Source organism: Aulonocara sp. 'chitande type north' Nkhata Bay, linkage group LG22, assembly GCF_057382095.1.
Source record: "Aulonocara sp. 'chitande type north' Nkhata Bay isolate Kocher_YH1m ecotype deep benthic linkage group LG22, A_spYH_male_GT1.1, whole genome shotgun sequence".
NCBI lineage: Eukaryota > Metazoa > Chordata > Actinopteri > Cichliformes > Cichlidae > Aulonocara > Aulonocara sp. 'chitande type north' Nkhata Bay.
This window is the reverse complement of record NC_141364.1, coordinates 19,292,195-19,320,020: the sequence shown is the minus strand read 5'-3', so window position 1 is coordinate 19,320,020 and position 27,826 is coordinate 19,292,195. Positions and strand designations below refer to the sequence as shown.

The 27,826-nt window shown below is 41.6% G+C and overlaps 1 protein-coding gene and 1 long non-coding RNA gene across 2 annotated transcripts; both read left to right on the top strand.

Moving 5' to 3' along the window:
* The first annotated feature begins 18,543 nt into the window (after window positions 1–18,543).
* On the top strand, window positions 18,544–26,421 carry LOC147304056 (uncharacterized). Its single transcript, XR_015126984.1, has 3 exons — window positions 18,544–18,840; window positions 19,061–19,274; window positions 26,155–26,421. It is a non-coding gene; the product is annotated as an uncharacterized LOC147304056 (long non-coding RNA).
* Window positions 20,355–26,501, top strand: LOC147304055 (uncharacterized). The gene is made up of 2 exons (XM_086281024.1): window positions 20,355–26,229; window positions 26,450–26,501. The coding sequence occupies exon 1, from the start codon at window positions 20,379–20,381 to the stop codon at window positions 25,695–25,697; it is 5,319 nt and encodes a 1,772-aa protein (XP_086137150.1). The 5' UTR covers window positions 20,355–20,378; the 3' UTR covers window positions 25,698–26,229; window positions 26,450–26,501.
* The last annotated feature ends 1,325 nt before the right edge of the window (window positions 26,502–27,826 follow it).

The window sequence follows — 27,826 nt, the reverse complement described above, 5'->3', positions numbered from 1 at the left end:
TGGTTATCCTTATTATGGTTATTTCAGTCACATAGTTCTGGCACAGCATCCCACCCATGATGGACAAACAATCATAAGAAAGGCTTACAGAGACATACCCATAAACGGAGAGACAAAAATATTGCCTATTTTTACACAGTGTATTAAATCCGTGATTAGGGTTAGGCTGAGTTTATGGTAAACTTTGATAGAGTAAATTGTGACTCATGCAAAGCTACTCTAGCAGAATAAGCAGTGGAGCTTAGGATAAGAGCAATAGTTAACCTTTGAGTTTAGTTTAAATCCATATGTGGATGTGCAGACAAACCCCTGCAGCTCTTTCTGTGCTAATGGAATTTATTTTCATCAACATATATTGACATGGATATACGCTCTGGTTGAAAATGTTGAAAAATATGCTGTTTTTAACTTGGCTTAATGAATTTAAAAAGTATCTGAAAGAAGTGGAGTTCCTAATAAGATCTCCAATTAGTCTGAATGTATGCTGAAGAGACTTTGATCGTAGCATTCCTCAGGCCTCTGGAATGAAAAGTTGAATATTTCACATAAGCTCGGTGACAAAAAATCTATTCCACTCTTAAAGCAATTTGCTCATCACCCATTTCTTTGTAGCTGGCAGCTGGTCAGTACAGGACATCCAGGGCGCTCACTGAGTAGGTAAATCTCCTGTATGATAAACCACAGCATACGTTTTTCCCATCACTTGTCATTTCAAAGGCCTCATAGTACCTTTTCTCCCCAATAGAGCACTCTGCTCTCAGGTGGTTTACATGTGGTTCCTATGGATATTTAAAAGTAGAATGGGACAGCCTTCAGCTATCAGGCCCCCTCTTCAGTGGAACCAGCTCCCAGTTTGTATTCAGGAGACAGACACTATCTCTACTTTTAAGATTAGGCTTAAAACTTCCCTTTTTGATAAAGCGTGTAGGTAGTGCCATAACCCTAAGCCATCCTTTTGTTATGCTCCAATAGGCCTAGGCTGCTGGGGGCTTCCAATGATGCAGTGGGTGTTTCTAAGTGGTTTAGACACCACTATGGACTTAATCATTTGTAAATAATAGCAAAGAAATGTAGCTTTCCTCCTCTCAGTGGAGGTGTGCATTTAATTGGCATTCTTTCGGCATCTATCATTGTAATTAGATAAAGTGGAAGGTAAATAAGATCACACTGTCCTATTAAGCAATATTGGTTTCTTCAAAATTCTTTAACATGGGCATATGTTAAAAAATGATGCAGGAAGGCATTATGGAAACACAAAATTCACTCGCATAAAAGACGCACGCAAGACAACACACAACCCCCGCTCTCCCAGGTCACGTGTCCTTGTCCTGTCTCATTCCTTTCTGCCACCACAGTAAGAATTTTTTTATTCTCTACCAATCAAGCCTCCCTACAACCACCCCTGTGCCATTTAAGTACCAGGCCCTCAGGTGGGAGCCTGAGGGATGGAAAAGAAACGTGTCTGCGCGTCTCACGCGTAGGAGTCCACAGCTGCATGCCACGTCTGCTTCCCCTGCCTGTAGACATGCTGCCATTCATCGCCTCATTACCATGGAGGAGAGGAGGAGAGGATGGGTGAAGGTAGGCTGCACAGACTGTAATCAGCTCCCTGTTGCTGTTTTTCACGCACTGCATATCACATTTGAGATTCTGCATGCTCCATAGCCTCCAATAATAAAAGTTACCATAAGCTGACAAGTAAAACCAAAAAAACACTTAGCTTGACATGAGTGTTGTGAATCACAAAGTTTGAATAGGCAGTTAATGGAGATTCTGCCAATCTTTTATTAATGTGTTATTACAGTCAGCACTAAATATCTGTTACAGTATAACAAAATCATTGAGATTCGCTGTGATATGTTATGTAAGCTGTTCATGAAGAGAAAACAATTTTTCTACAGTCTGTACTGGTTATGATTATATTTAACCAGGCAGGCCACTCGGGATAACATTAGTTAACAGGAGGTAGCATAAGAATAATGCAGGCGTCAAAAAAACATCCCTATTTTAATTATGAGTTATCAAAGCAAGACACACACAACATTCGAAGCCATTTTGTTTATCAGTGACAGGATTTTGTTTAAATACAGTGTCTTAGATGGGTGTCAAAGCATACCAGCTTAGCAAATAATGTAACAAGATGGATTTTCATATTGTGGCGCCTCCTGTGTTTCAGCTCTATTTAAAGTTTGGCCATAAATTAAGCAGTAATGCATTATTCATGGCACCACTTCTACACTCTCCTGAGGGAGGAGGCTGGGGTGTTGTGCAAAGTGGGGATCTCTCTTCTCTCTCTCTCACTCTCTCTTCCTCTCGTTCGTTTTCCGTGCCGCTCTCTCTCCTTGACAGCTGTCTACATTATCTCGCTAATGGTCTGAATCAATGAGTTGCTCTTACACTCGCGCATGTCAAAGCCACAGAGCCGTACAGGTCTTTGACACAAAGTTAGCAGCAAATTAATGGTCTCTATGTAATGTGAAATTCAAACAAGCCGAACATTATTGTGGTCAAAACACATTTGATTTGATTTAAATGCTAGGCATCTCTCAACATTTGTTTTCCTTTTATTGTACTCGCGTTGGTTACGGATGGCAGAGGTAACGTAGCACCCTCCATTCAGGCAGAGTAACAAAGAAGTCATATTTCAAATTCATAGGACACTTCTCCCTAATTTACTTGCAAACTGAAGCAGGCTGCAAAACCAATTTGCTCTCAGACTCCTGGTTTTGCACAGCCACGTCCAACCAAGTGTGAGTGATAAACACAGAAATGAAAGGAGGCACAGTATAGAAAGAAAGATACAATATAAAGCGAAAATCGCAACGGTTTTCTCAGTGAGCACTGGAGAGCCGAATGTTGTAAATGCGGAGTTGTGAATGTAGCATGGTGTTCCTCTCAGTGGGTGAGAGGTGGATAGTGGACAGCACCAGGCTGCTTACTTGGGTCTACCATTGCTGAAAGGAGGGGGGGGGGGCAAAAGTGTTGACAGCAATTTCACCACAGGGTAGGCACGCACACAGGGTGCCCCAGGTGCCCTGGCCTATACACAGTGTCTGATTGCAGTAAATTGTGGTGCTGTTTTTAGTACACAAACAAAACTTGCTCTGTGTGTGCGTTTGTGGAGAACGAAGGAGGGGCAGAGAAGCCTAATGGTGCACGTTAAAGCTTAATGTGCAAAATGCAACACATATTAAGTTTCTAGTACATTTCTGAGTAAATACCACCTCAGATGTGTGTTATTGTTGCTAAAATACTTTCAGATTTGAATGAGGTTGTCGGTACTGTGGGTGTGGTTTGAAATCTAAACTAAGAGAACATAATTGGTCCGTACTGCAATATTCAGATATGTGGAAAATTTGAGGAGAAAGACAGAGCCGCGTGCAGCTTCAGTTTCTTCATAAAAAACGAATCAAAATTCACTCCTTTGCTACAATCAAACTCTCTGCCTTTTAATCAGACCACAGCCTTTCACCAAAAACTATGACAACTTTAAAAAGTGATTACAGGAATGCATTGTGGGGGGGGGGGGAGAAATGATGAAGCATGGCCGGTCTAATAAGCTGCGACATCTCATCTGAGATTCCCACTCCGTCTAACAGTGCACTTACTTTCCAGAGAGAGAGTATTCTCGTCCTATCTCATCCATCTCGCTTATGCAAATGACTGTCTTAATTTGGTTAGGGCGTAGAGTCATGTGGGAGATAGAAGAAAGTACAATCTTGTTTACATTAATGGGTGATGTTTTCAGCCCGGTTAACCAATTCAGAGGCTCATTTAGCCATGCTGAAAGCAGGAGTGAGAAGACTAATAGAGCACGTTTGACCACAATCAAGAAAGCAACTTGTTTTTCAAAATTAAAGAGTCAAGCTCTAAACAGACATCAAAACAGCCCTACAATGTTTGAATTTTCATTTACCTATGTTGTATATGTTTTCCAACTGTGAAGAAGTAAAGTAGAAATCGTCCATTCTAAGCAATGAGCAAAAAAGATCAATAACAGTCTGTCTTCGCAGCTCGTTAAATCTCTTCTGTCACGTCTCACGTGCAGTATATGTGGCACAATGTGACCCTACTGCACAGATAACCATTGAGGTGTGAACAATTTCTCCACAGAAAGTAACAATAAATGTCTTTTGAGAACAAAGAGCTGAGGCATAACAATTACAGCTGTCACTGACCCTCCTGTGATAACCACACAGAGTAAGAGAGCACAGGAGAATAATTACAGCCAGCTGTATCCCAGCCAGTTTGCAGAGAATGTCCACTCCCTGTGATACATCAGTCTAATTTCTCTCGCTTTTTCTCATACTTTTATAGAAAAAAAAAAAGGGGGGGGGGGGGGGGGTAGATGATTGATTTTGCCTTTTTTCACCGGCTCTAACACCACCTCTGGTCAAGGATAGGTGCCAGTTGTTTTTCCATGTGATGCTATAATAACATGGTTTATAAAAAAGCAACATACAGAGATAATTATGTTTGCCAGTCTTTTATAGATGAACATCATTCACACAGATCAAATTTGTGAGTTTATGTATCAAATCATCTATCAAATTATGCTTCAACCAGTGAAATCCCAGAAAGCTGATTCTGTTCATCTAGACGTTGCTTTTTTAATGGGAGAAAACGATGCTGATTAAATGATTTTTAAAATCCTTTGAAAAGCTAAAAATATAAATAAATACATTTAATATTCATGTTTCTATATTAAAGTAAACAGTGGAACATTGTGCAGATATTCCCACCTGCCAGATTTTCTTGGATTTCTTGGATTTCCTGTCACGTAAAAATACTTTTTGTGATCACATGAAAAATTAAACATAACTTTATGCTTTAATAGCTAATAAGTGCAATTTAGCTAATAAATCAAATAATGACAACATTTTAAATCCTTTGTTTTAACATAGTTTGGTGCTTGTCTTTAGAACAGGTAAAATCCAGGCTTTCCAGGAAGTCCACTTCCTATTCCTCAATGCAGAAACTGCACAAGTTAAAACTGAAGTTCAAAATGAAAGTAAGCAAACTGAACATAAATGCCAATGGGCAATTATTATCCTTCCAGTGCCTGTGCAAGTCCTAACCTTTAACGCCACCACGACACACCAACTCTCTTGTCCTCTCTCTGCAGCAATTTCCTTCGCCACTAGAGCCTGAGAGTAGAGTCACACCAGCACGCTCCACTGGGTCCTGTGAAAAGATGCCCAGTTAGTGTGAAAGGCTGCCTGAGGGTCCCAGTGCACATGTGTGTGGGTATGTGAGTGTGTGGGCAGGTAAGTGGACAGCCACTTTATTGGCTTGTAGTAATGCCAGCTTACTTGTGCACGCTGATGGGTGTGACATTCACCTCGCACGCCGCTGTAGCCATTCACTCATTCGCTCTCAAACAGCCACATGTTCAATCAACCGTACAGAGGAAAACTCTTGGTTTGTGCTTCTCTCACAAATATTTAGATACTTTTGCAGACAAATACACATGCATGCGGGTTTTTTTTAAATTTTATTTACTTAGACTTGAGGACTGAATTTGCAGAATTAGGGTTAGGGTTATGTATTATGTATTTTAAACTGGTGGCAGCAGAGGGGGGACACTGATGCCAGGACTTCCACCTTCAATCCAAACAGTCTGTGAAAAAGAAAAGATATCTGGACATGAATATGCAGAACCGGCTGGCCATAAACCTGATTTTTAGTACTGGAAGCGTTCTGCTTTCTGTGCTCCTAGTTGCAATGCCCATCAGATTGGAGCAGGCTTTTACTGCATGCAGGTAAGAGCAAAAGAAGCACCACATTTTCTTAAATCCTTTTCTAAAGATTAAAAAACTAGAAACACTGGCTATTATCAAATACAAGTTTAAGTTGTTATTCAGCTTTTAACTTACCTGATTGATCAAAGGACACGACTGGAAGTCTGGGCTTAAATGTCAGCTGTCTCCACAGAGAGCTCGTAAATACTGACTGAGAGGATCAGTCAGTATTTAGGGATAAATTTCCAAACTAGTGAACTATAAATGCAAGTTTGTAGTGTTAACAAGAGCAATGATAAGCAACATGATGTGATAAATACAGAAAATGTAGTTTATGTACAATGTGTGTTAATGTAGTAAAGCTCCAGTACATTCATACTTAGACACTGGTAGCTAACCATTACAGAGACATCATAATGTCATCAAACTCCCAAAATGTTAAACTTTGTTGTCTGCCAAAAAATGGGAAATTTTAGGGAAGTGGGTTGAATGTGATGTGTGCCTTATGTACAATTTTCAAAAACTAACTCGGGGTACACACTTACACTCACACTGTACAGCACATGACGTGTGCCCACACACACACACACACACACACACACACACACACACACACACACACACACACACACACACACACACACACACACACAGAATCCCACCTTGCTGAACTTCTCAGTAAGTCATATTCTGATGCTGTGCTGTGTGTCATTTTAGCAGCCTAGAGGCAACGGCTGAACTCTTCTGATTCGATATGCAAAGAAAATACTTTTTCCAGAAAGAGCTGCAGTTTGGGACCAAGGTGTTGTTCAGTCTTATTCCTCACACAGAGATATTCTTGTTATACCTTCAGATTTCCTTCAAGCGTGCTGCTTTGGGCCATCAATGTAGATATGAGCTGAAATTCATTCCTTGAAATTCCTCTTGGTTTCACCTCCTGCGGATGCTAAAATGCAAATGAGCAAAAGTTAAAGGAAATAAAGTGATAACGTGAAAAGCCAGAGATGATGGATAGTTGCTTTCATTAAAAAGTAAGTGTGATGGAGCCCTTTGACCAAGCTATTTCAACACATCAGTCATTATTGAGGGCTCATTTGTCAATTTTACATCAACACACGCTAACTGTTTTCTCGCTTCTCTATGTGTTGTATCAGCCCACGCAGCTCCTCGTAGCCTCGCAGTGTCTCTGTGTGAGCATTGGAGCCATCTGTTGGGGTAAACGTGTTGTCAGAAACAGCGAAAGTGAGATGACAGGGAAAAGACGCTCACCCCGAGGCACTTCCTCTGTCATCACTCCAAGAATCCCACTGTGCAGACCATGAACATTAACTTCCCAAAGCACTCTGGGTAATCACTTTCTGCCTCGCACTAGCCAAAACAAAGATTGCAGGGGATTTTCTGATGCACACAGTTGGCACATGGAGCAGGAACTGACAGTGAATGAACACTTCATTCAAGAATGTTTTATATAAACAGCAAGTGTTGAAAATTGGGGAGATGTGAAATAGACAAAGCGACTTAATTTGGGGAGAGATCAGCATGGCAGATCTTTTGTTGATGCTCATGCTAATGAATGCTTACAATGAAACCATACCAAGCTCTAGTAAGTATTTACGTCCCTGCGGGGCGATATTTGACATCAAAAGGCAATCTGTAGCTCAATGCTAAGTGAGTGTATCAATGCTCTAATCCACTCAAAGTTTATTTTTCTTTTCTGATATAAAAAAACAGCAGTATTGAATCATCTGCCACGGTACACAACTGATGTATGAGTAAACTGACAGGCGGCTGCTGAGGGGATAAACAGGTAGAGAGACAGGAAGAAAGACACCCTAACAAAGAGATTCACACACACACACACACACACACACACACACACACACACACACACACACACACACACACACACATCCAGCTCATTCAGCAGCACTGGCCAATTTATTTTCTTCAAACTCCACCTGGACGGGAGACAAATAGAGTCATCTGCTGGCCAGTGAGGTGACTATAATTTGTTTGCCTGCACGACTGTAATATTCGGTTTCTCTCCAGGTTAAAACGCAATTACTTCCTAGCAAACACGACTCGGCTAAATCGGCCACAAGGCCCGGTCCAGCCATCTGTTGCTTTCTTGTATCAGGATGTAAGCATGGCTGGAAAAAAGTCTCCCAATTAGACGTTCCACAGACGAGATTATCGGCCCTCATCTAATGCATGTATATGCGTTTCATCTAATGCATGTATATGCGTTTGTATGTCAGCAAACAACCACAAAGCATACAAAGCTCATAAACATGCCTGCCAAAACGTATGCACATACCAAATGCACGCACAAGCGGACAAGCATACACATGCAGAGCAAAGCCTCGTGATTTAAAGTCTGCAATCTGGTAGAAAAAGGGAGCAGCTTAGATTTGCTTTCTGTGATAAGACTCGATACATATGGAATGTGTTTTTTTCCGAACTCAGCTGGGTGCCCAATCACCTGAAAGTGTCTTCTCTTCAGTTTTTGCTTGTGCAAAACTGTGAACTTCAGCTGGAGAAATAACTTTCGAGCACCGATCTTCCACATCCACAAGAGCCTCTTGCGTCTGCCGATTGCCCTGCTTTCAGTTATTTTGTGTTCACACACCTCCAAAAAAGGCTCCAACATTTTTTTCTATCTTATCATTGAGGGGAAATTGAATTTTAAAGATGAGCACTGCGGTGTTGCTGAAATTAACCTTAAATGCTACGACCGAGAAGCTAAAAACATAATTTGTTCATTAGATTTGCAGTGTTGTTTTTAACGCCAAGAATCGGGAGAGAAACACCAGTGGGATGTTGTTAGGTTTTGTTATACATTTGGCACAGACATAAAGAGTCCTCACACTAACAGCAATCAGCCCCAGCACTTCCAGCCCTTTGTGTGTGCAAACCAAGGCAAGAAATGGCCCCTTTCTCATCCCAAATTACACCTTCTTTGGGTGCAGCCCATAAAGAAACTAAATAAATACAATATGCAAAACCATGCCTAAGCTAATTAGCAGCAGGCTCCCTCACAATGAATGAAGAATACAATTAATCAGTGTGTGTGTGTGTGTGTGTGTGTGTGTGTGTGTGTGTGTGTGTGTGTGTGTGTGTGTGTGTTTAGGGGGTTGCCGATGAACATATTACTGATGCTCCCTTTGGTTTGGCCCTGCTAATCTTCAGCCCCGTGTTTTTATTTGACAACATTGCTCTGTAAAATGTACATGCTCACAGTTTTGCATACACATAAAAAGAGGCAGTGTGGGTTTATTTTAAATGCCATTCTTACAATAGATAATGCATTAGGGAAAGTCTGTTATTTTTAATTGCATTTCCACCCCCTTCCCGACCCTGGTGGAGTAACATACCACTACTGTACGAGATAAGTCTGTTTGTTTTCACATCAAATTTTCAGCTCAGTTCAGTCGCAGCGTGTCCGCAGTTGGACCCTCACCAGATGCAAATCACAATGTAATGATGTGGGCCTATTAATAGATTAGATACAGTCTTGTCTGCTGCAATTTATTAAACATGATTACACATCTTGGCAGCAGTTCCAGCTCTGCTAACCAACCCTGGAATGAAACTTCACACAGTTTGAATCAATTAAGTCATCAGTTTGATTGTGGGGGTTTTTTGTTACAGATCTTTAATTAAAAGTCTTTGTTGATTTATAGAAAGCCCCAAAATAGCCAAGTCTCGTATTGTAGTTGTCACTGCACATGGCAGTAGCGTCTTTCATTGTTAAATGGTAAGAAAAAAATGCTGCTCAAGAAGTCATTCAAAAGGCAATATTTTCAAAATCATTTAAAGAGCTTAATTACAAATATACACATGTTCGAATCTTAGTTATATGAATCAATTTTAGAAAAGGAAATTAAAAAGTAATAAATCTCAAATCATGACGTTGCCAAAACTACTGCTGTCTGCTGGTAGTCCAAGTCTGGAAACTGACAGTGCATATGAACTGCATCAAAGCTTTCTGCAGTGGCAAAGTGCCACCCGTAACAAAGAGAGCCTTATGGTTAGGCCTGATCTAACATACAGCACCCCCCACCCTCCGAGCTGACCCCTGTCGGCCATCAGCACATCAGAGCAGAGGCAGACAGTGGACAGTGGAAATGCTGGACCTCATCTCACCTCTCAAAGAGCTTTGTGACCCTGTTGCTCCCAGCTGCATTCACGCCGCCTGACACCAAGTTCAAAGTAATTTCTTCTCAGTGTGTGTGTGTGTGTGTGTGTTTGAGTCTGCTGTGTATGTGTAGGGTGAGAAGAGAGAGTAAATCAGGGGGTTTGCTCAGACTGTTGTGTTTGTGTGCTCATGGGGTTGTGTTCTTTTGTGCAATATCTATGCACAAAAGCATGTTTTGAAAGACACACTGAAATACATATGCACCTATACAGTATATGTGTTTGTAAGTGTGTGTTATTATTACAGCCTCTGTTTAGCTGAGCCAAACAGCTGTCACAACAGTCTGGTCTCAGGCCAATCCTGCTCTTCTGAAAGGAAAATAGAAATATTCTCCTTTTCAGCAAATCTGCTGCAGAAGAATGATATTTTACATATGCAGCGTACACTTGTTTAAAGGTTCGAGGACATTCATTTCTTCCTCTTTTGTAATCAAGTCAGCGTGACATGAACATCCCTCAGTTTTTTTAAAAAAAAATAAAGAAGTGCTTTTCAAAGAAAGTGAAAAAAATAAATAACTTCCATATCTCCTTTTAGATTTGGGTTTCTTATCGGGAAAAAAACAAACGCCTTTCCCATGTTGTGCGAGACAAGCCAAAGATAGAAGTGAAAGAAAACGAGTGGATGAGCAGATGTAGGTTGATGCACCTCAAAGGACTCGTCTTAACCCCACTCTCCCCCCGCCATTTATTTCAGCACAAAGACATTTTCTTCTGTCTACAAGACCCATTTAACACATGAGTGGCAGCGAGCTCGCGAGGGGGTGAAGGTTCATAAAATTGATGTACCTCAACATCAGCTGACCTTTGTCAGACTGTTTTGGCTGCTGATGCTTTCTCTGATTCACGCAGCGAGTTTCCTCCAGCTCAACTGATTTTTTTTTTTTTTGATCTAACATCATCGCTAATGCAGTTCAGTTAAAGTCTCGCCAAAAAGTGCCCCAATGAGAACCCATTTTGTGCATTCAAGAATCTTTCAGAAGTAACTGATCATATGTTTAAGGGGACTAAGGCATCAATTTCATAGCAGGGAAATCTGTATGAAGGTGTTTTCAAAGTGGATGCATTTCACAATGTAGATGAAGGCAAAGAGGCAGTCAAAAAAAAGAAAACGGAGACACTATAAAAGCTTTGAAAAGCATTTCCAAAAGAATGCCGGGGTTAAATAATACTTGTCAGTATTGAGCAAGAGTAGAAAACGAAGTTATATCATCGAATCGATGCTGACAACGCCGAACACGATGGAATGAGATACTATTTCAGATAAAGTGCTGATTTCTGATCTCTGCAGTGCTTAGTCGGGGCACATTTTTGACACTTCCTACCAAAAGTATTAACTAACTGAAGCTAAAGCACCTCAGCTACAGTAGTACAGTTTGTATAAAAGATTTTATCGCATTTTCTTTCTTGTGTATTTCTGTCATTCTATTTTTTGATGCACGAATGCTTTTATTTGCCTTAAAAGCCAAATTTATTTATTTATTAACCCAGATTACTAGTTTCATTTAGACACAACGGTAAACAAGATTAATTGCACTGACTGTCACCTTGAGTTGAATCATTTTCTTTTTGCCTATAATTCATTAAAGATGTAACTTAAGCGTGAGCTCATGCGAAAACTTTGACTGGAGCTGGAACTCACTAAATGTTTTAATGAATTGAAACAAAAACGAGCCAGCGGAGCGAGGACACGCTATCAACTACTGACTCGCCTGGCATTCTTTCACAGCCCACAATAAAGCCCGAGACCTTCCATGTCATTGCCATGAAACTAAAGCTTTAATTTGTCATTGTGTGCAGTGCCAGCAAAACATGCCAGCCAAGGAAATAAATAAGACACAAATGAGTTCCTCTAAAAAGAGCCACGGCGTATAGAAGTCAGCAGAAGCAATTGACAAAACGGTTCTTAATAGGCTTTTCGACGGGGCTGACTGAAATGACGGCTAAATTTCTGCTACCACATCAATTAGTAAAACTTTTCTTTCTCTTGCCCTCTTTCAGCTCTGAAAAGGCTATGAAATTGCCACCGCCCGGCACAAAAAGAAAAGCCTTTTATTACGCTTGCCTTTCAAACAGGCTGTCGACAAAACAAGTTTTCTGCCTGCAGTAGTGAGCTATTTGGGACCTGAGAGGGAGGAAGACACAGCAGTCACAGCATTTTTCTGAAACAGCTTGAATTAAGTGTGGCAGCATTTGCATCAATGTGTCTTTTCCCCATATGGTGCTCTGAAGATAACCCATGAACCTACTTCCATCTGCAGAAGTTACACTGATAAGTTTTCTTTCTAATCAACCAGATGATTACATCACTTGCCATTGCTGTGCGACTGAAATGTTAAACTTGTGTTTCGATTCAAACGCTTTAATTTAGTGCTAGTTTATTTATTCACGAGCAGTGTTGTGGAGTTTATAACACTCTGATATTGTTGCCTCACTGGTGCAGAATCTTTCATTTTAACCTCAGCTTCAGCATCCAGGCCATCCAGCACAGCTCTGGTTAATGCTAAAACAGGTGATGCGGACATGTGTCCCACAGGCTTTGTGCCCTTGTGCCTCTCTACCACCGCCAGCTCAAAGACGGCAGAGAGCGCTGATGACATTAGACTACTGGGGCCACGACCAGCTGGCCACCAGCTCCGAGTGGCCCTCCCAGCCCCAGGACAAGCATGAAAGGGCCCCTCAGTCCTCCAGGGAGTGCTTAGAGTCTTGTCGAGCATTGTGGCCCTAATGGTCCCCCACAGCCACACTCAGTATTCATAGCTGGCCATTATACTCAAGCGAATCCAATCGCTTTGCCACGCCTGTTGGAGTCAAGAGGGAACGCCGCCTCCTGTTGAAACTATGGCACTGGGCAGAGCTTTCTCTCTCTCCCTCTCTCTCTCTCGGACATTGGTTTAGTTCACTCTGCGTCCTTCACCTCTCCTCTATTTCCTTTCTAATTTCAGAGCTCTTTTGTTTCCTGACTTCTCCCCCTGCCTTCTCTTTCTCTGCGGTCAGCTGCTGGACTGTATGGGGTTGACAGGACCCTCCAGGCTCACCAGTAGTCGCCACCTGTCCAGCTTCGAGAAGATGAAAGGTCAGACAAAGACACAGCAGACATCCATAAGTCTGGAAGGGAAAATAAGATCCTAAGAGGCTGCTCTGAGCGCCGAGCTAAATTGATTTTTCACACCATTTTTCCTTTTTTTACAAGCTAGAGATCAGCTGTTTTGTATGTAAATTATGATTTGCATTGTTTGGTTTTTTTAATTTCTTTGTTTGTTTTTTGCATGACAGAAATGACACAGAGTCGAACGAGAGCAGTAACAGGATGCAGCTATGTCGAGAGCTGTAAACTTTCATTGAGGCTGATTAAAAGCTCACAGCAGCATACATAACTAATTCCTTCCCAGGATCACACGCACCGCAACGCGTAGCTAACCCCTAATGTGCAGCAGTTCTTTAGTGTACAAACCACAAATCTTCAGTCTCAAAGTCACCCTATCAAAGCTGTTATCAGCCGAGCTGGGAGGCACTTTGATGTCCCAACTGTCTCTCAGGTGCACACGGGCCAATTAGTGTGAGTTCTCTTTGTGTAGAGGTTGTACACAAGTGACCTGATGCTTGATGTCACTGGGAGTTCAAAGGGCTGACAGAGTCAAAGAAAATCCCCGTGGGGCCTACATGAGTGAGAGTACAGCCTCTGCTATGCAAACACAGCACCCCCCCATCCCCCATCCCCCTCCCAAAGCCCCGGAGCTCCAGGCAGGAGAACAATATCACGTCGAGCCGGTGAATTTCTAATGCAGAAAGGAGGAGACATGTGCACGCACACACACGAACACCAGAACACAAGCATTAAAGTACACACACCTACCTAAAAGACACACGCACACACAGAGATGAGGAGAAGACTTGGAGATTAATTCAGGTTTGTGTGCAGGGAGGCAGGTAAAGAGTGGATTGAAAGAGAGTTGAGAAAGATTTTGTCCATAGGGAGGAACGATAGGAGAGTCAGAAATACAGTTTGAAAAGTTGGGTAACTCATATCGATTGAACACATGGCTTCAGAGAGGGGAAACTTTTTATTATCTGTCTGTAGTGCGCCTTGTAGAACTGTGCTGCAGTAAAAGTCATTTAAGGCAGGAAATGTCCTAAATATCCCGAGTTCATAAAACTAGGAAGCTTTAGTTAGAAAGATTTGATCTATAACAAAGACCAAGGAGAACAGTTTATCTCATGAAACACCAGCAGACCTGCTCTGTGCTGGCTTTTAAGGTTTTAAATGGCACTGCACCTTCTTACCTGTCAGAACTCCTTAGAACTTATCGCCCCAGGAGATCTTTGAGGTCAGCCGACCTGATGCTTTTAGATGTTCCCAGGTATAAATTAAAGACAAAGGGAGAGAGGGCGTTTGCTGTGGCTGCACCCAGACTGTGGAACAGTTTACCTCCTCACGTCAGACTCTCCAAAAGCCTAGAAACTTTTAAAACCGCTCTTAAAACTCACCTCTTTTCATTGGCTTTTAGAAAGGTTTAATTTATTTGTTTTATATATTTTTATTTTATTTTTATCAGCGAGGTGTTATTACGAAATTGTGTTCTATTGTATTTTTATCTGTATTTACTGTACAGCACTTTGGTCAGCCTTGGTTGTTTTTAAATGTGCTCTATAAATAAACTTGACTTGACTTGACTAAATGGGTAACCATTAAAACAAAAATCCCTCTTCTGGGTGAGGACCCTGATTTTCAAAGAATCATCGCTGTTATTTCTGATTGTATTATTTTTTTATTTTCTTCAGATTGTTGTGATGTGGGACTGCAGGCAATAAAAGTTCAAGAGTCTTCTTCGAATTCTTTCTACTATTGCAGTCTCTGGGTTGTATTCAAAACCAAAGTGGCTAATGAAAACTGTATTAGACTTTATAGACTGTATAGACTGTGCTTGCACAGTATAAGGGAAACACACTGGCCCGCCCAGCCAGAGCTGATGATCTGATAGATCCAATGGGAAAATGTGGTGAAAATCCTCAATATTACAGAACAATATGACACAGTGATGCTAATATTATATTAGTGTGATATGGAATCATTCTTTCAAATCTTTTTAAGGAATCACATTAATGCTTCTTTCTTTTTCTTTGAAGGAAGCTTTCTTAAATATGGCAAAATAGCTCTTGTGTTATGATTAGCATCGTTATGCTGCCTCGGGCTCGGCTTAAGACTTTGGGTTGTAAACAGAAACACTGCCTCTGAGCCCGGGATGCTTTCATATATAGATGCTTAACAGGCAAGGAAGGTCTAATCTCCTTTGCCTACACCCCAAAGCAGCTAAACTGTAAGTGGGTAAAGGTTCCAGTTTTGTGTTAACTGTGGCTGTTCTATTCAGATGGCTTTTAAATCCACCAAGTGTCAGATCAAATGGTGATTGTAGGGACTGTTGAAACTGTTAATGGACAAAACTTCAGAACCACTAACTTGACCACTGGAACGTCTGTTTTTTGTATCGTTCTGTCTTTTTTGAGTCCATCAGTTTTGATTATTTTACTTTCACACAGCGAAAAAGGTCAAGTGAGGCAAAGACCTAAAGGATTCTCACTAACTGCTTAGTGTGTTGAAACACTTCATTTGATTGCGTTTGCAGAAATCAGTAACAGAAGTGGATGTTATTAAATCAAAATTGCTAGCACTTGCCTTCGCATGCTGTTCAGATCAAATTTCACAATTTTGCTATTTGACAACAGTAAAAATAAAAAGCCCTAAATTTTATTTTATTAGCCTGAAATTTGAGGACTCTTCTTAAAATGACCCAAAAATACACAAAAAATGATTGATTCTTTTTTTCATATATTATACTGTTGTACATGTGCTAAATTGTGTCACTGTGGTTGTTCTCGGTTTTATTTAACTTGTATGTATTCGGATGTTTTTTTAGATCCATCAAGGTTCAGTCTCACTTGGACTCGATTAAATTCTTGAAACTGTGAAACCGTACATGCCATGTCTGTGTGTATTTTTATGAGATACTAGTGACAGAGTTCAGAAAGACTGTCTGTGTTCCTGTAACATTTGTTCAGGTTCCCAAGTGCAGAGACATGCACCTGCTTGTCTTTGAAGGGTCGTTGAACAATATAGCATAAGCGTGATCTTCTATGTTGCACATGAGGAACAAACGTCATACAGAGATTAATGGATGTGTTGACAAAGACATGAGATGTGTCATGGTCTGTGTGAGCAGCTGGGTGTGGCCTATATGGATCCCTGCCTCCTGTACCATCCTCTGGCCGAGCCTACCATCCTCTCACCCGGGCAGCGCACCTGGAGTTAATTCATTGCAATCAATGGAGGGTATTTATAGTCAGCTTGACCATCGCCTCACCGCCAGTTTGTCAACCCACCTAAGTTGGTAACAGGCGCACACTCTAGCTTGAGATCCAAGTTCTTGTATGCTTACCTTGTCTGTTTTGCTCCTAGCACCACAAGCCCACTACGCCACGAGACCACCACTAAGATTCTGGTCACAAACCCTCACAGGATTTTCAGCCACACTCCAGGGAGTATCACCAACCGCACTAACCTGCCTGCCCTTCTGCCATCACCACCCACGCGGGTCCTGGAATACTCAGGTCAGACCTTCTTAACACTCCTCTGCCAGTCACTCGGACCTCTGCCTCCCCCTCCAAGCCTCAGCCTCCTCCTGCCCAAATAAGCCACTCCATCTCAGTATCCACGACAACCTCTGGCCCAATCCATGCACCCACTAGCACCACCGCTCTCTCTTTCTCTAGTGCTTCCGGCGAGCACCACGCCACCAGTCACCGCTTATGTCATGTACCTTGGGCTACCACACTACAATTCTCTACCTAGTATTATATTGTTTATCGAGATACGCCAAGGTTCTAGGTTTTGTTTCTCCTTGTCAATCCTGTGTCATTGTAAATAAAAGCTTCTTTGGTTCAACTGTTCTGCCTCCTCACTTCTATCTCGCACTTGAGTCCAGTTCTGGTGCAGACCTCTGGCCCCCTTGACAGAGATGTATGTGAGGCAGAAAGAGTGTTTGAAGTGGACAGAATAAAGACTACTTATGCATTCTAAATAGATCTGTAATTCAAAATTTTGTATAAATACTTGGCCCAGGTCAAAACTGACCCAAAAGTAATTCAAAACATACAAAAATAAATTTACAATGGCTTAAAGATTGTATTTCAGCAAATACAGCCCCTCTTTTTGTCTCCACATGACTGTCAATATTCATCCAAACCTGGTCAGATGTGATTGGTCAGTAGAACTCAGCCTACAAATAGGTTGCATATGTAAACCAAAAAGCCTCTGATATCATAAAGTAAAACTTCACAGAGATTCTTGGTAGTTAATTATACATGTGTTGTTGTGTGAACAAAAGCATTTCATCTGCCTCAAAAAATATATACTGCTCAATTTTTCACCTACGTTGAGGTGCAGCCAAGTTTTCTTATGAGACATCAAGCTGTACTCTTGTTTATATCCCTCATCCAACCAAAACAAGTGTACATGTATGCGTCTACGTGCACATTTTTAGAGGGTTGTAGCAATCCCAGTACCGAAAATACTGAAATCGGAGTGCCAACAACACACCCAAAGACAGGAACACACAGACTCACTCTCAAGCAGGATGTGAAAACAAACAAACACACATACTAACAGACACACACTTCATGTTCCCTCTCAGTAGTATGGATAGGAAGTTGGCCCCCTGTAGCATTACCTGCAGCCAAGTCAGAGGGCACCATTAAAATTCAACATGCTTTCACGAGCCCCCCCATGACCCAGGAAGTGTTTAGCATTCTGCTCACACACTAAACACCAACAGCTAGAGCTCACACAAACCCTCCACATCTCCTAGCTTGCTCTCTGAACAGAAAAATATTGTGAATTCCAGTCTAAGTGCATTTGTTTAATATAAAAAGAGATATTTTTGCTGTTAGCTAAAGGAATTTGTATTGTGCGAAGGGAAAAAAATCTTCCTGTTTACATCTGTCTCTTTCTCATCTTTTCTTTCGGAGGTTCAAGGACGTAGCACTCCGTGACAGCACGGAGAAAAACTACCACGCCATGCCTCAACATTTTTTTCTCTCCTGTTATTAAGTGTCCTATTTCATAAAACATTTCTCTACCTTCTGCAATGAAGCGAGGGAAATAAATAACAAGGCAGGAAAAGCATGTGGGGGGGAAGTGACACAAAGGTTTACAGCAATTGTTGTGATTCCCCAGAGACTGAAGGAAGAAGAAGAAAACACTGGAGCTAGAGAAGGCGCCGGACCGAGCTGAGGAGAGACAGGTTAGCCAAACCAGGCGACGTACAGTGCAAGGGGGCTTGAGCTGATTATGTGAATACGTTTGATTTGAATTTAAATGATGTTAATACAGCAAAAAATATGAATAAACCACAAAAATGTAAAGGCTTTTTTGTTGTTTAGGAGACAGGGTTTAGGAAAAAGGAAAAAATGATTTAAAAAAATACTTAATGGATAACTTGGATTTTATGTAGTAATCCCAGCCCAGCTAAGCCAGATGCTAACTGTTTATGTGATTAGACTGTAAATGCCGGCAAAGCCACTTTACTTTGCGCTTTTATTTTGAAGAGTACCTTAGCACTTCCTCTTTTATTGTGTCAGACTTCCTGTTCTGTTCTCGGTGAGGCGACGCAAACACGTTGCTTCAGAGTGAGTAAAAGCGTTTGTTTTTGAGGGTACTCATGCAAAACTATGTGTTTTATTTATCTGTCACATGCTATAACTTTGAAAGTTTACTCAATGTGGTTGAATTCGTTTTTTATTGTGTATGCATGTCATTTGTTTGTGGTGTGGAAAGACTGGCTAAGAGATGCGCATGGAGGAGGTTGGCTAGCTGATTCAGCATGATTAGCACCCTTGGAAGCAGAAAGAGGTTGGTTAATGATTGCAAACGATTGTTTATGTATTTAAGACACAGAAAGGTTGTTGTTAATTCATTTTATTAAATGCTGTAACATAAATAGTTTAAAAACTATTGATTTATGTCAATATCACTATTTGGGTTAATCAAAATAATTTTCTATAGTAAAATGCGAACATTTCTGCACTTTTTACTTGAATGTTTAATGGTATTTGTTTGTGCATCTTTATAGTTTTCACGGTGCCATATTGTCGGTGGTTTAAAGAGGAGAGAATAAAGTTGCATCAGTCGAAGCTCTCTGCGTCACGAGTGGTAATTCCAAGTGGGCAGCTACAGTGAAAACTCCTTGACTGCAAGAGACCTGCCATCCCTGCAGAGATCCTGACACCATTTCATCAGAGATCCAGCTACCAACCTGTTACCAGCCAGCTGATTCCACTCGCAAGGTTAGAAAGAACAGCATACTAAAGCTCAAGACTCCAGATACTAAAAGAGACATTGACTACCAAGAAGAAACACGGGACTGCTTACACACATGCACAAGCTTAATGCATAACTAGAAACTCTTTAAATAATGTTACGAGGCCAAATTAATTCATGGACTGCCAACACATAATATTCCTGAATCTGGTTAATGTTTCTTGGTGAGCGAAATGTGTTTTTTGTGGAATAATAATTCACAGGATGTCTGTTTATGAAAAGGTTTAAAAGGTGAAGCTCATTAGCTAATTTATGAACATTTGTTGTTGCTGTCTTACGCTAAACATACCTTTGAATGTCCATAATCAGTAAATGTTTGACACAGCGTTACTCTGTGGTAAAGATTAACTACAGCTTTAAAGTATAGTCAGGCAGTAAGGCAATCAAAGCTACAATCAACTTAAGGCAGCTACGGAAACAAAATGTCACTACCAGAAGAGCAAACAGACAACCCCACAAGCGCACCATGCGAATCCAGCTCATCAGAAGAAGAAACAGGCAACCCTATGAACGCACCATGCAAATCTAGCTCACGTGAGAGAAAATTAACAGAGAAAGGCCTAGAGATGCAAAAGCACGATATCAGAAAGCGTGAAAAATCATTCAACAAGACTTATGACTCTTGGAAGCTCGTAGCAAGGGAAACTAGAACAAAACTAAAATCCCTCTGCTCAGCAGAAGACCTCAATAAACTGCAGCAAGACATTGAAGCAAAGCACGACGCTGTAAGTTCACAGTATGAACCTATCCTGCGTAACAGTAACACCACACCTGACATTGTCAACAAAATGGACGCCTGTGTTACACTAACAAAGGAGGTATGTAACCTCATAAGTGACCGTCTAAAGACCGTTCATGAGGAATATAATAACCATCTTGAGAAAGAAAGAGTAAGAGAAGTGTTAAGCAAGAACGAATATGGGTCTGTTTTTGGCAACAGCATAACAGAAACTGCAAGCTCTATAGAGTTGTCAGAACAATTGAGCCGTCACTCTGGCTCATCCTGTACCCGCAACAGTAGAGTAGATGCAGAAGCAGAGCTTGCTGCCAAGCTGGAGCAATCAAAGGCTATGGAAGAAATTCAAGCACAGCAAGCACATCTTCACAAGTTAGAAAGTGAATGGAAACTCAAAGAGGCAAAAATGTTGTCAGAAATTAAACTAAAAGAGGTGGAAATGCAACAACAGTTGGAACAAGAAAGAGCAAAACTACAGCAGTTACAAGCAGACAAAGAAGTTGCTATAGCAATAGCTCGCGTGAAGGCGTACAACAGCCTTGAAGGGTTTGAGAACCACAACGGGGAAATTGATAGTAAAATTAGCTCTGCTTGCTACAGAAGGCAAATTGAACCTCAGCTGAATCCAAATGCCGCATCATTCCAACCCCACCAAGCAATTCCAGAAATGACAACGACCCAGGAGTCTGTCAGCTTAGCACAAGCAATCGCTAGCTCATTAAGTATGAATCGCTTGCCAGTTCCTGAGCCTGCCACATTCAGTGGGGACCCTTTGCAGTTCACCGATTGGAAAATGTCATTCATTAATCTGATTGACCGAAAACCCCTTCCAGCAAGCGAGAAGATGTTTTATCTGAAAAATTATCTCGCAGGAGAAGCACGCAAAGCGGTAGAAGGTTTCTTTTACCAAGATTCAGAAAATGCATACAAGGGAGCATGGAAGGTCTTAGAGGACAGATATGGGAACCCATTCATTATACAGAAAGCATTTCGTGATAAACTCATGAGATGGCCGAAAATCAGTGCAAATGACCCACTAGCGCTACGAGAGTTTGCTGATTTCCTCAAAGGATGCTCTGAAGCAATCCCACACATCAAAGGACTAGCTATCCTAAACGATTGTGAAGAAAATCACAAATTGCTCAAAAAACTGCCAGAATGGATCGTGCGCAAGTGGAGTCGAATTGTTGTAGATGAACTTGACGAATGTGGCACCTATCCAAATCTTGCATGCTTCACAGACTTCCTGAGTAGAGAAGCACGGATAGCTTGCAACCCGATAGCTTCTCCACTGTTGATGAATTTCAAACCTGTAGATGATCGAATCCCAAAGAGAGCCAAAGTCTTCAACACAAACATGCAACCAAAGAGTTCCGCTCAGGAGAAACAAGACACAAACATTAGTAAACCAAAATCACCTTGTTCTGTTTGTAAAAGTGAAACTCATGGAATCTCAAAGTGTCCCATCTTTACAGCTAAGAGTGTTGAAGATAAAAGGGCATTCATCCATGAAAACCGGCTCTGCTTTGGATGTTTAAGAAAAGGTCATATCACCAAAGATTGCAAAAGGCGACACACGTGCAACATTTGTGAACGTCGTCATCCAACCTGCTTGCACGAAAACAGAAAGCGAAACCCTGCAGAAGCAGTAACAAATAGCTCCACTCCCAAGGAAGAACCTGTAAACCAGGAAACACACAAGGTCATGTCTCATACATCAACACAACGCGTTTCGGCTACCTCAAGTATTGTCCCAGTCTTTGTGTCTTCTGTACAAGAACCACAGAGAGAAATACTCACCTATGCATTGCTAGACACACAAAGTGACTCAACATTTGTCTTGGAGGACATACTTGATAAGCTGAATGTGGATGTCCAACCAGTAAAACTGAAACTCAGTACCATGACGGCTATTGACACAGTCATCTCGAGTAAGAGTGTTCATGGTTTACAAGTTAGAGGACTCCACTCTGAGAGTTGTATCCAACTACAACAGGCTTATAGCCGCGACTTTATCCCAGTGGACAAGTCGTACATCCCAACAAAGGAAACAGCATTACTGTGGCCTCATCTCAGAAGCTTGGCGGAAAAGTTGCCACCTCTCCAAGATTGTGATGTAGGGCTCCTGATTGGATATGACTGTCCATCTGCGCTGGCTCCTCTTGAAGTCATCATAGGTGACAAGCATGAACCCTTCGCACAAAGGTCAGAACTAGGATGGAGTATAATTGGCTCATCAAACCCCCACCTAGACAGACAAGGAAACCAAAGCTTTGTGCATCGGCTCACAGTAAAAGAGTTGCCTGTTCCATCAGCGACAGATGTTCTAAAAGCCCTGGAATCAGATTTTGCTGAGAGAACCTATGAGAACAAATATGTGTCCCAAGAAGATGTCCATTTCATACAGTTCCTCAGTAATCACATCACACAAAGGGAAGACGGACATTACGAAATGCCTCTCCCTTTCAAAGGGAACAGCCCACCCCACCTGCCAAACAACAAGAGGTTAGCCACGGTACGTCTACAGTGTCTCAAGAAAAAACTAAAGGCCAACAAACAATACTACGATCAGTACCGAACATTCATGGAAGAAACCATCAACAGGGGTGATGCAGAGCCTGCTCCTATAGCATCTCAGGGGCAGACCGAGTGGTACCTGCCACATCATGGAATCTATCACCCCAGGAAGCCGGACAAACTAAGAGTTGTTTTTGATTGTTCCGCCAAATCCCATGGTGTCTCTCTAAATGATACCCTATTAACTGGACCTGATCTCATCAACCCTCTGGTTGGAGTGCTTTGCAGATTTCGGAAAGAAGCCGTGGCCGTAATCTGTGACATTGAAAGAATGTTCTATCAATTCGCTGTCACCCCTGAATCCAGAAACTATCTGAAATTCCTCTGGTGGAAAGAAGGTGATTTGGAGAAAGAACCTCAGGAGTACAGAATGGCAGTTCATCTGTTTGGAGCTGCATCATCTCCAGGATGCGCCAATTTCGGTTTAAAGCATCTTGCACGACAACATCAAACCGACTATCCTCTAGCATCAGCCTTTGTGGAGAAAAACTTCTACGTTGATGATGGATTAGCCAGCGTTTCATCAGTTGAGGAAGCCAAAGAACTGATCATTCAGTCACAAGAGTTGTGCAGAAAAGGAGGCCTGCGCCTTCACAAATTCAACTCAAATGAAGAAGCTGCTCTCTCCAACTTAGACCCTTCTGAAAGAGCAGCAACCATTGAACCTCGTGGGTTTGACCCATCCCCTTCAGAACGCGCTCTTGGCATTCAGTGGTCGATAGAGGACGACACCTTCAGTTTTAACATCAGCCTGAAAGATCAGTCTTCGACTCGCCGTGGTTGTTTGTCCGTCATTGCCTCACTCTACGATCCACTTGGATTTATCGCTCCATTCAGCCTAAGTGGAAAACTTATCCTACAAGAGCTTTGTCACAGAGGCATTGGATGGGACGACCCACTCCCAGAAGATGTGAAGCCACGGTGGGAGAAATGGATAAATGGTCTTTTCAAGTTGAAGGAGGTCTCAATTCCAAGATGTTACCACCCACACGACTTCCAAAACATTGTCAGAGTAGAGCTACACCATTTTTCGGACGCCAGCTGCTTAGGATATGGTGCATGTTCTTACCTGAGATATAAAAATGACAAAGACGAGGTTCATTGCAGCCTTGTGATGGGAAAGGCAAGGGTGGCACCCTCAAAGGTCACAAGTATCCCGAGGCTTGAACTCGCAGCAGCGGTGGTTTCTGCAAAAGTAAGCGTCCTGTTAAAGGCTGAGCTTGACATGAAAATTGATGATGAGTTCTTCTGGACCGATTCCCAAGTGGTACTTGGTTACATCAACAATGACGCTCGCAGGTTCCACATATTTGTCGCAAACCGTGTTCAACTCATTAGAGACAACAGCAATCCCAATCAATGGTATTATGTGGACACCTCAGAAAACCCAGCGGATCATGCATCCAGAGGGCTTCATGTTTCAGACATCCACTCTACAAACTGGCTGCAAGGACCAAAGTTTCTCTGGGAACGTGAGTTACGTCTAACACCTAGCACTCCAGCTGAGTTACTTGTTGGTGATCCCGAAGTCAAGACAATTCAGGTGCTCGCAACTGACGTCAGTACCTTCAATGATATTCTCGATCGTCTGAATCAGTTTTCATCTTGGACAAAACTCATAAAGGTGGTTGCAAGAATCAAAAGACTGAGATCTCAACAAAAGCATACTGAACATGTGACGATCGAGGAGCGTGAGAAGGCTGCTGAAGCAGTGATAAAGATCGTACAGCAGCACGCCTTCCCTCATGAAATAAAAACGTTTCAAGCCAAAGGTGACCTTCCAAACTCAAGCTCTCTCTTCAGTCTTGACCCCATCTGGTCTGATGGACTCTTGCGCGTTGGTGGGAGATTAAAGTGGTCGTCTCTTTGCCACAAAGTGAAGCATCCACTCATCGTACCAAGCAACAGTCATATAACCAAGCTCATTGTGTCCCACTACCATGCTAAGACATGCCATCAAGGTCGAAGCCAGACACAAATGGAGCTTAGAGCAAATGGATTCTGGGTCATTGGTGGGAGCAAGCTGGTGGCCAAAATGATACACACCTGTGTGCTTTGCAGGAAACTTCGACGACCTACAGAGAGCCAGCGAATGGCTGAACTCCCTAAAGAACGTCTTGAAGCCTCAGCACCCTTCACATTTAGCGGCATGGACTGCTTTGGCCCGTTCATTGTGAAGACAGCACGCAAAGAACACAAAAGATATGGTCTGATTTTCACGTGTCTGTATTCAAGAGCTGTCCATATTGAGATGCTTGAAGATTTGTCAACAGACTCTTTCATCAATGCATTGAGATGCTTCATCAGTCTTAGAGGAGCTGTCCAACAATTACACTGTGACCAAGGTTCTAACTTTGTTGGTGCCAGGAACGAATTCAAGGAAGCACTTAAGCAATGCGACGCCAAGCAATTGGAGACCTTCTTATCTGAAAAACAGTGCGAATTTGTCTTCAACGCCCCTTCTGCCAGCCATGCAGGAGGTGTCTGGGAAAGGCAAATAAGAACGGTTAGGAATGTGTTGAATGCAACCTTCGCACAGTGCCCAGGTCGGCTTGATGATGCCTCCCTCAGAACGCTGCTATATGAAGCCATGGCTATTGTCAACAGTCGCCCATTATCAGTTGACGGAATCAACGATCCTCATGCACTGGAACCTTTAACGCCGAATCATCTCATCACGATGAAAACAAAGGTTGCTCTTCCACCCCCCGGAGTGTTCATGAAAGAAGATTTGTATGCTACAAAAAGATGGAGAAGAGTCCAATACCTTATTGAACAGTTCTGGGGCCGCTGGAAAAGGGAGTATCTGCTCAACATATCAACAAGGCAAAAATGGCACTTACCTCGGCGTAACCTCAAGGTCAATGATATCGTTGTTATCAAGGACGACAATCTCCCACGAAACCATTGGCAACTAGGTCGAGTTGTGGAGACCTTTCAAGACCATGATGGCTTAGTCCGTCGAGTTAAAGTGCGAGTTGGAGAGAGAAAGCCTCAAAGAAAGCAAGATGCCCCTTCTAAACCTTCAATTATTGAGAGACCAATCCAAAAACTAGTACTACTCCTTGAGAATTAAATAAAACAAAATATGTTAAGGCAATACTAGTTATGTTTATACACTACCTTAATCCATTAAGTATACCTACCTGTATAACTCTGATAGTTCAATTCAGTCATCCATTTATTAGTGTAAGAAATCCTGTACAATTCACTTGCTTTGTGAATTTGTTCGTTCATTGTATCAGGATTTGGTGGGAGTGTAAATGCCGGCAAAGCCACTTTACTTTGCGCTTTTATTTTGAAGAGTACCTTAGCACTTCCTCTTTTATTGTGTCAGACTTCCTGTTCTGTTCTCGGTGAGGCGACGCAAACACGTTGCTTCAGAGTGAGTAAAAGCGTTTGTTTTTGAGGGTACTCATGCAAAACTATGTGTTTTATTTATCTGTCACATGCTATAACTTTGAAAGTTTACTCAATGTGGTTGAATTCGTTTTTTATTGTGTATGCATGTCATTTGTTTGTGGTGTGGAAAGACTGGCTAAGAGATGCGCATGGAGGAGGTTGGCTAGCTGATTCAGCATGATTAGCACCCTTGGAAGCAGAAAGAGGTTGGTTAATGATTGCAAACGATTGTTTATGTATTTAAGACACAGAAAGGTTGTTGTTAATTCATTTTATTAAATGCTGTAACATAAATAGTTTAAAAACTATTGATTTATGTCAATATCACTATTTGGGTTAATCAAAATAATTTTCTATAGTAAAATGCGAACATTTCTGCACTTTTTACTTGAATGTTTAATGGTATTTGTTTGTGCATCTTTATAGTTTTCACGGTGCCATATTGTCGGTGGTTTAAAGAGGAGAGAATAAAGTTGCATCAGTCGAAGCTCTCTGCGTCACGAGTGGTAATTCCAAGTGGGCAGCTACATAGACAGCTTGGCCAGATTAGCTTCCTGACTCTGAATTTTAACCTCCTGGATGTTGAAGAAACTGTGGTTACCATTACACAAGGCCAGTGTTACTCAGGTGTTTAAAAGAGAGACTTTAGGTAACAATTTTACAGCTCACTGTTGGTGAAGAGGTCAAAGAAATGTTCATGTCTCTAAAACAACCAAAAATTGAACTTTGTGTTTGCTCAGCTGATTTTCCTCCGGTCATCCTGTTAGCAAATATCTTTTGGGGCATTTTATTGAAGCTGCTTCAAACTGCATACAGTTCCTGCAAATGTGCAAACTGCTTTGCAACCCAGTCTCATCTGTTTTGTTGCATTTCTGACTCCAACCTTTATGTTTTTTGACAACGAAGCTTGCTCTGACCTTCGAGGGTCACTGCCTCAACGTGTGTCTGCTCCTCTTGTGTTGTGCCTTTGTGTGGAACGATGGGTAGGTCCCAGAACAGAGTCATGCAGCCAAATATAAAATTACCGCAGAAGGAATAATGATACTAAAAATCTTTAAAGTGGTCATAAAATACTTGAAAGTCACAAATCACAAAAAGAAGTTGTGCATTTTAATCATGTTAAGGTACTGTAATTATTTCCGGCATGTAAAAACTATTAAAACTCACCTGTGGTAGAGCAGAAATGAGAAGGAAGTAAGAGGAATAAGTGCATAGGTAACAAAGGAAAACCATAGTGGAGGAGAGAACACACCGAGATAACTCCCTGCTGCAAACAATTAAGGAACTTAATGTCCATTTACCAGCAAAGAAATAAAACATTTGAAGGGCTATTATGTGAGAAATCAATGACCTTGATGAAAAAAAAATGCTACACGAATAAATCACTACAGTTTATTTGCCTTGTGTTTTCTGCTAACAGGAAATACCTGTAAAATATCCTTACATAAGTGACACAGATGTTGCTCAGTGTATCAGAGAAGATGCTTTTCTCACAGCTTTCCTGTGTGTGTGTTTATTTCTAGAAAGAAATTGTAAATTTTGCTCCATATTTAAATTATTTTTCTTTTTTAACTTTTTTTGGATGTCTCCTCAATTACATGTTCTTTTGACAGTTTCTTTACATACACGTGTATGTGCAGGTGTAGATTTCACTCTCTTTAAAATATTTATTTCTGCCCATAACTGGAAATGTGAATGTGTGTTTACTAAGAATCAAATACATCTCTGCAGCTATTTATCGAGGGTGCCGAGCAGATGCAGCATTGCAAAGAATTCATTCTGTCTGGCAGGAAAAAAGGAGGG